General features: G+C 42.0%; 1 protein-coding gene across 8 annotated transcripts in view; it reads right to left on the bottom strand.

Annotated features, from left to right (window-relative positions):
* Nucleotides 1–5,278: 5,278 nt before the first annotated feature.
* The window catches only part of ptbp2a (polypyrimidine tract binding protein 2a), a 38,397-nt gene continuing 34,896 nt past the window's right edge, over nt 5,279–8,779 (bottom strand). For 6 of the 8 annotated variants that reach the window (XM_012924962.5, XM_014410976.4, XM_076887882.1 and 3 more), the window contains 3 exons: nt 7,108–7,324; nt 6,788–6,865; nt 5,279–6,656 (listed from right to left, as the gene is read on the bottom strand). In XM_012924962.5, the coding sequence (XP_012780416.1) occupies nt 6,527–6,656; nt 6,788–6,865; nt 7,108–7,324 (425 nt within the window). In that variant the 3' untranslated portion in view covers nt 5,279–6,526. Of the gene's footprint in view, nt 6,657–6,787; nt 6,866–7,107; nt 7,325–8,779 lie in introns of those variants that run through there. The other 2 variants (XR_013100022.1, XR_013100021.1) reach the window with 1 other exon arrangement.

Here is an 8,779-nt window from a genome sequence, read left to right as displayed (position 1 = left end):
CTGTGCCCACCGGGCCTCGGCCAGTACGCCTGACACTGGAGAGCCGCCGCCGCTGCCTTGCGCGCGGCCGGCCCCCTGAACTGCTTCGCCGCCGCCGCTGCCTTGCGCGCGGCCGGCCCCCTGAACTGCTTCGCCGCCGCCGCTGCCTTCCACGCGGTCGGCCTCCGGATCTGTTCTGTCACCGTGGCCGCCTTTCCCGTGGCCGGCCTCCGGAACGGTTGGACTGGACTTTTGTGTTGTCGCCTCTCGGGTTGGCCTTCGGGCCTCTTTGGACATTCGCCTTCCTGTTCTGGACTCTTTTGTGTATTTGTGGACTCAGTTTTGTTCTCGTGCTCCTTGTTTTTGGTTCGTTTTGTTCCCTCCGTCCTGGTCCCCCGCCTCCCGCCCTGGGTGGGGTGTTTTCTGTTTCGCTTGTGTTTTGTTTCTCGGGTTTGGGCTGTCGGGAGCCAGCCCTTTAGGGGGGGGTGGTGTCATGGTCCTGGGCCATGTGGGCCCAGCATTCTTAGTTTTCATGTATTTTTGTATTTTGTTCTTTATTTAGGCCATGCTTCCTGGGTTGATCTGTTACGTTGTTCCTTATGTGTTTTCCCTTCGTGACTCTTACCCCCTGTGTGCCCCTCTGTGTATTTATGAGCCCTCGTCTCCCTTTGTGGTTGTTTCATGTTTCCCCAGCCCGTTATGTCTGTGTTTTTCCCCGTGCTCTCTCTCCTCCTGTCTGAACCTCTGTGCCTGTACATGTCATGTTCAGTTCACCCCGCCCTGTCTCGTTATGATTATCAGTGTCACCTGTGTTCCCCGTGTGTGCCCACTTTCCTCGTTTACCCTCTGTGTATTTCTGTCTGAGTCTCCCTCTGTTCGGTGTCGCGTTCTCCCTCATGCTGTGTGTGATTCCCCTGTGTTCCTTGGTGAGCTTTATGTTAGTTTTTCCCAGTTTAGTTTTGTATTGTTTCTCGTGGCCAGCAATAAAGCTGTGTTTTTGAGTTCATCCCCGTGTGTGTGAGTTTTGCGATTGGGTCCTCATCCTGCCTGCCACACAGCCGAAACATGACAGATATTATGTAACAGGGTGGTCTTCAGAGCTTCAGGTCCCCACTTGGTCTGTGCAGCTAGGGTTCAGAAATCAACAGAAAAGTCAGTCATGCTTCGCCTACCCTGCTTCAGATTAATCAACCGATAGCCGGCAGTCTCCGCACTAGAGACTTTGTCAAACACAGTGTTACATCAGTGTTAACTCGATGGATGTGGTACTGGTGGTTCACAGCGGGCAATGTGATTACACACAAGAAACGATATAGAAAACATATAAAATAGACAATGTCTTGATTGCATAGTTGAAAAGATCGCCATCTATGAAGGCTAAGAGCACTATTTGCATGGTCACTCATTCAGGCTGGGGTATATGCTAATATTATTTCTCTCCTACCTGTCAGTACATGAAGTTTTTGCACCATTAAGTACCTAACTAGGAATGAATGAATACTGCAGTATTATGTTGAACATTTATTTATGGGACATGTGCCTGTTGTTGCACTCTGAGTGTCCCTTTCACAGCTCAACATTTTTTAACCAGAGTATTAAAATAAATCACAAAGATGAAAGTACTAAGATTAGCGGCAGACAACTTGAGTAATACCATCCATCAAGAAAGCTGGCGTGACTGTGATCGTTACAGCTATATCTGTTAATTTGTTTGGAATGGGTAAATGGCAAGGATTACCAATAGTTTTTAAGCACAGTGCCAAAGCTTTGGGTCCCTCTAGTGCAGCAGCTTTTCACTGACTTTATTAATCACAGGAAATGTTTAGAACAAAGCACCACATATTTCCAACAGAAGTACCCATGTACATACATATTATTGTGCAATCTGAGTGCTTTATGTCTGGCTATTTGTATTGCATTAAATGCTAGCTTGCAATTAATTATACTATTGCAATTATACTAGTTAGGTCATTTTAAGTGGCTGTATCTGTAGCAGAGCTACAGAGCAATCAGCCTCTCCGATCCTCTAACCAAGGTTTCCTACCTGTCGCTTGCTCTGATTTCAAAACTAGAGGTAATCGTGCTTTGGAGGTTGTTGCACCCAAACTTCGGAACAGCCTTCCTGAGTCAATTAGGTCGGCTGACTCTACTAACTGTTTTAAACGACTACTGTAAACAAATTTTTACAGGTTAGCTTTCCCTTAATCTTTGCGCCTTTATTTTCGGCCATAGTTTGGAACTGGTTGTGTATATGTGAGTCTGTTGAAATGAATGTCTGACTGTGTGGTTGATTGTGTCTGCATGTTTTAACTTGTATACTTCAGTGTGTGGGTTTTATTCAAACTGTGAAGCACTTTGTAACCCTGTGTTGTGCTATACAAACAAAGTTATTATTATTATTTCAGATAGAAAATGAATGAGAATTTCCTACTTTCAAACTCGTAGTTCCAATGTGTTTTTATAGTCAGGAGTGCAGAAACCCATGAGCTAACAGCATCCATGAGACTTTGTCCTGTCATCTATAATCTGGGTGACAGAGAGCAGGATCACAGTGTCCAGCCCTAGTGATGCATTGCAAAGACTAGGTATTGATTAGCTCCTCTGGTTTGCATTGATACATCATGTCATCTTTGTTTTCAGAGCCCAATCCAGGACACAAGCACTTCCACTGAACGCTCACAAAATAAAAACCCATGGCACTAATAGTGAGCTGCAAATGTCTGCATGATGATGGATCAGGCCATCTGCACAGGCCCAGGACTGGACTGTGGAGTGCAATCTTCTTCAAACAATCCTGACAGGGGCGTCCATCATCACAAAGTCATGTGGATGTACCCGGTCCCTGATGGAACGAAGCCTGTTTACATCAACACAGCGACAGCAACTTTATTATTTTCATCCTTTTAAATGTTCCACTGTTCTTTACATACACAAGTTCATTATTGTCAGGTTATACATGCTAGGAGTCATTCTTTGTAATGGAGTCCCCATTTACAGGAACAAACTGCAGTCTATTGATACAATGCAGTATATTTACTACCTACAACATGCTGTAATAGCGGTAAGATAATATTACAGTCAATATTGTGGAGAACTGCACTGGCAGGACAAGCAGGGAGATGAGTCCCCCGTCAGAGGCCATAAGAAGATTATTTGTAACCTTCACTAATTAATTATTATCTAAAGGTTTTTTAATTACATGGGTTACGCAGATAAAACCACTGTCACTTGTAACAGGAACAGGAAGTGATAGTCTACTGCAGAGAGACCCAACACCAGGTGAGGTGTTGTATGGTGTGTACTAGTTAAGTCTGTGACACCAAGACTTTCGCACAGTCTCCCAGTACATCTTTGGTTAGCAGACCATCTGGACTCGTAGAAAGCAGCAGTTTTGTTTAACTAGGCTTTTAAACTACATAATTACTTCACTTTCACTAATATTCCTTTTTTATCTTACCGTTTTGTTCTATAATGCTGTGCAGCTGCTTATTGCCCTTTATAAATACATTTTTCTTACTTTTCCTTTATTTAGTAAATAATAAAAAATCAGAAATAAATACAAAAAACACAAGTAAAAGACAACACCGTGGGTGTGTGCATGTGGGCTTATTTTACTTTTCACTTTTTCATCAGCAGAGTCTGATGAATATGACAGAAGAAAGTTAGCTTCTAAAGGGAAAAAAGGGAATATTAATATTACAGGTAGCACTGTCACCTTATGAAAATGATTGTGATCAGTAAATGGAAGTAGTGTGTTGACTCTAGCATGAAGGAGGAGACAGGACACAAAAAACACCAGTGGGAGGCCATTTGTGTTTGTTTTCAGGAGCACTGCCTGATTTTGGCTCCTTTTTAAGTTACCTCTAGACCTAAACAGGAGGGACCAGGATCAATGAGCACATGGACACTTACCACATGGAGAACATTAGAGTTTGTGTGAAGCACCCACAACTTTGTTGTACATGTACGGTGACAACAAAGGGCTATTCTATTCTAGTCTAAGATACCACACTGTTCAAACTTAGTGTTCCTCACAATCACGGACTGACAATCACATTTTTCCACTTTTGTTAATCACTAGAACTATGCCACTAGATGCACTGATTTCTTTAAATTAATAAGAAAACTGTGGTGTAGTGTGAGTACTAGCACTTCTCCCAGTGTTTCAGTCATTTCTAGCTCAGGGAGTAAATAGTAAATGGACTGCATGAGCAAAGCCAAGTGTTTTGTCTTATCCAGCCAAGCACATTTGTCTATGCTTTTCTAGATTAGTGCTTTCTATCCATCCAGCTGCATCGGAGAGCAACTTGAAGCCATAGGATATTTGGCATGTAGACTAGAGCAGCCGGGGAACGAACCACGAACGAAACCTTCCGGTTAATAGAAAGTAGATTAATAGTGCTTTATTTACAGATTGAAATTCACTTTCTGCACATTTAAATGCTGTGTCCATTACATTTCATGCCATTCTGGGCGACCGTGGCTCAGGGGGTTGGGAAGCGTATCTGTAACCGGAAGGTCGCCGGTTCGATCCCTGGGCTCTCTGTCCTGGTCGTTGTGTCCTTGGGCAAGACACTTTACCCTACCGCCTACTGGTGTTGGCCAGAGGGGCCGATGGCGCGAAATGGCAGCCTCGCTTCTGTCAGTCTGCCCCAGGGCAGCTGTGGCTACAACTGTAGCTTGCCTCCACCAGTGTATGAATGCGAGAGTGAATGAATAGTGGCATTGTAAAGCGCTTTGGGTGCCTTGAAAAGCGCTATATAAATCCAATCCATTATTATTATTCTATACAATGTAATGGGATCTGTCAGTGCACAGATAGTTTCCCAGTTTAAACCCCCAGTTTAGCTGCAGGCCTTCTGTGTGGTTTATATGTTCCCTGTCAGCTGAGTTTTATTTCTATTGTAGACCCAAGTGCTGGCTAAATCAAAACCCCTCACATTTCTACAGGCTAAAGCTGTGTGCAAAGACTAAAAAGTGCCTGTTACTGATGCCTGTGGTTGTGTCAAGCTCTCCCAAACAGATGGTCAGGACAGCAGTGGTCCTTAGGCTAATCAGAAAATGGGGAAATACCAGAGGAGAGAAGAGCGAGATATTAAAGGAACAGATTGAGTAAGCTGGCAGAGTGGGAAACATATCGAGAAAGTGTCCTATAATCTAGAAACTTCACAGGGTTCAATCTGGTTTATTAGAGCTTGCTTTCAAGTGTCTCCAACTTGATTTTGGTCTTCTCCCACCTAGGACTGAAGATGGTTTCCGAAGTGAGCAGACATAAAATAGAGGAGTGAGACAGAGGAAGTGAATGCAGAGCTACAGAAGAGTTTTATTAGACATGCTACAGAGGTAATGCGGAACACATAAGAGACACCGTGAGAGGGGAAACTCAAAAAACAGAAAACCAAGTTGAACCTCCGTTGTTAGAAAAAATTTTTATCCTTTAATTGCACCAGCTTGAGTCCAAATCCTTACATTCTGAACTACATTAAAAAAACAAAAACATAGCTTTGACGATTAAAAAAAAAAAAAAAGTATATACACCAGGATTAGTTCAGAACAAATGCCTATGAAATCAGGTTTGTGATTTAAAAATAAAAGAATTCAGTGAACACTTTGAATCGTGGACATCTTCCCCATATACACAACAATTAAAATGCTCTTTTTTGTTTATATGATTTAACACTAAAGGCACCGAAACTTTGGTCCAACTGAGTAGCCCTCTCAAGTACAGTGTCACATGACAATGCAATCACAGTGGACTCATCTTTTTACTGCTTCCACAGCATGCAACACTTATGTGAGAGCCTATCATCATGCATGCTTTAAAGAACACTGTCACCAACTATTAAACCTCACTGCTATAGAAAAGAAAAGCAAGGAAGGCTTCAAAATCACATAACAAAATACTTTACTACATTGTCATAGTTTCTTATGCATGGATTGTGCTAGAACAATCTTCCACTGAACATCCCTTTGGAATAAAGGCGTTCCAGTTAAACTGCATGTCATAGGCTACCAAAAACATTTTACCTCAGGAATATTCAGCTCTCCTGCTGCTAAACTAAAAAGGAAAATGTCATCTAAAATTGGAGAAGAAACACAGCTATGCCTAGTCAGAGGCACAGCTTCTAGACTGTCTAGATGAATAGAAAACATCTTGCATTCTCATCAACTCATTAATACTAATGTGCCTCGGTAGGAGTTTGATAAATTAACATATCCAACTGTAGGAAAAGATAGTTGAGTAAGGCACACGAGTACTGTATCTTTTCATTTAAAAATGATTCACCGATTTACATCCAACTAACGTACAGGGGGACAACCAACCATTTCAAGGTTCTGCTTGACAAAAAAATATGGAGAGACACTTCAGAAAGAGCTGGGGAGATCCAATGTTGTTCTTTTTAAAGAAAATAAAAGGATATCAAGGAATGATACAATCAAGATAACTGATTCAATCTATGTGGTCCCCCTGGTGTTCAGACAATCTAGGAGCTTGAAATAGTTCAACCATCACAGTCATAGTGTCCGGAGCCTGTGGGTCACATTCTTAAATGGTGGACTTGGAGAACGAGACTCTCAGGTGCTGGTTGCCTCCCATGTTATAGTTGTGAAGGTCGATCAGTGCCTGGATGGCTTCCTCCACTGTTGACATCTGGATCAGAGCCATCTTGCGATCTCTTGAAAACACGAAGCAGAGACAAATGCCACAGATTAACTAGATGGATGGAAGTGGCAGGATGGAGGTTTATGGGAATCTTTAACAAATGTTAGCCTGGACTTGTCCAGTAGGTAGGACAGCTGTACATACTGGAAAAATTTGAATGCTTTCACAGTGCCTCCAGTGTTGGAGAAGAGCAGCCGCAGGTCATCTTCTGTCACATCTTGTCTGCCAAAGTGAAAGACACAGACTCTAATCATACATGATTTTAGCATCAGCTCTTTTCTCCAAGTCTAATCATTTAGCAGTTTTAATATAAACTGTTAACAATGAGATCTGTTCATTAGCCACCACACCAAGAACACAGTTAATCTCTTGCATTAACAGCTGTGCTAGTTAGTAGGAGTATTTCAGAAATCCTTCGGTGGCATGTCCTCTGTGTGATGCCAACTGACCATACCAGTACTTACGGGATATTGGAAAGGTGAAGAGTGGCAGAGGGTGGAAAGATGTTCTGGAAGTTCTTGGAACCTGGTTTCTTGAAACGATGAAGTGGGGAGTTGGCAAAATCCTTGGTCAGACCTTGATCATCCAGGCCGTCCCGAGGCAATGCCACCGTCTGGTGCTTGGACAGTGTCACCCGGATGATCTTCCCGTACATCTTTTGTCCATTCAGGTGGCTCATAGCTTTAGTGGGGGTAAAAGAAATATCAGTTGGATGAATGCTATGTATCAACAGATCCCAAAGTTTTTACATTCCTATGCCATTTTAACACAGTGAAATCTTTCAACACATCCACTCAGATGTAATGTAAGATGGCGGTGTGCATGGACGCAGCGGCTCGTCTGGGGACAGGTGAGAGTGGAAGTTTTGTTTGTTTTGCAAATCCAACATTCTGGCTGTAAAACTTGCAGCCAAGAGACCTTACTAAAAATCAGGGCAAAGTACGTTGTTTGAACTACAATGCTTGCTTGCAACAAGAGCAGGGTGATCTGGCCAAAAATATTCATCATGATATACATTTGAAAATTTGCGATAACGATATAACTGACGATATAATTGATGCGAGACAAAATACAAAATACAACTCCACAACTTTACTAGCGCAAAAAACCCATCCATTCATTTTCACTTAAACAAGCAGCTGTTTTTTATGTGCATTAAAGCTATATAAAAATGTAACAGTGCAAATGCAAATTCCTTGCTGAATGTTTAACCAAAGGGCATTTCCAGTAGAAATGGGCTGACACATCCTCAGCATAACCATGTATGATATCCACTAAAGTTAAAAAGAGGTGCTTTGCAACATTAAACTGCAGTGTGCCAAATAAAAAAGTCAAATACGTATTTTTCGGACCATAAACTTCACGGGATTATAAGGCACATTAAGCGAAACAAAGCAGTCAGATAAATCAAACTTTATTAAACTCATTCTTCTTGCTTCCTCCACTTCTGTACCATCGATTCATTAATGCTGTATTCTATCACAGCTGCTCTGTTCCCATGTTGTTGCAGTATATTAATGACTAACCTCGTATTGTGGATGGATTATCTCAGTTGTTCTCCTGACTGAAGTTTGGTCCGTTTACAGCATCTTGCCATGTGACTGCATTTGTCTCTAACCATCGGGAACCCTCATGTTAACTTTTATCGAGTGGAAAAGTGTTAGCGTTCATCCTCCAGCTTCACTGTGTTTATGTTATGCTAACATAGCTGTGTCGCTAGCGATCACATAGCACATGATATACCAGCTAGCCCAACTTTAGTAACCCTACAAACGTCACTGCTGTTTAGTTTTGTCTTCATTTATGTTGGAAGTGATAGCAGAGCTGTACATTTGAATTTTTTCAGAAATCTCTCAGTCAGAACATGCTATATCATGTTTAGGTGGAAACTAGCGAGCTAACTTCCTGCTAACTTCTAAGTCTGTTAAATGTAATAAATTCTGTTTTCATGGATGCCTGGATGTTAAACTTAATTGTTACACATGATAAAACAGCAACACTGATCATTTTATTAAAGATGAAAGAATTTAGACAGTTTTTAACTCTCAGTGTGTCGCAGTGTTCGTTTGACTTGATGGAGTTTAGGACCCAGATTACTCCCAGATTTACGAGCACCTTAGTCCGACAAATACAGTA

The sequence above is a fragment of the Maylandia zebra genome, linkage group LG9 (assembly GCF_041146795.1).
Source record: "Maylandia zebra isolate NMK-2024a linkage group LG9, Mzebra_GT3a, whole genome shotgun sequence".
NCBI classification, from domain to species: domain Eukaryota; kingdom Metazoa; phylum Chordata; class Actinopteri; order Cichliformes; family Cichlidae; genus Maylandia; species Maylandia zebra.
Note: the sequence above shows the minus strand (reverse complement) of the source record. Positions and strands in the feature narration are given on the sequence as shown.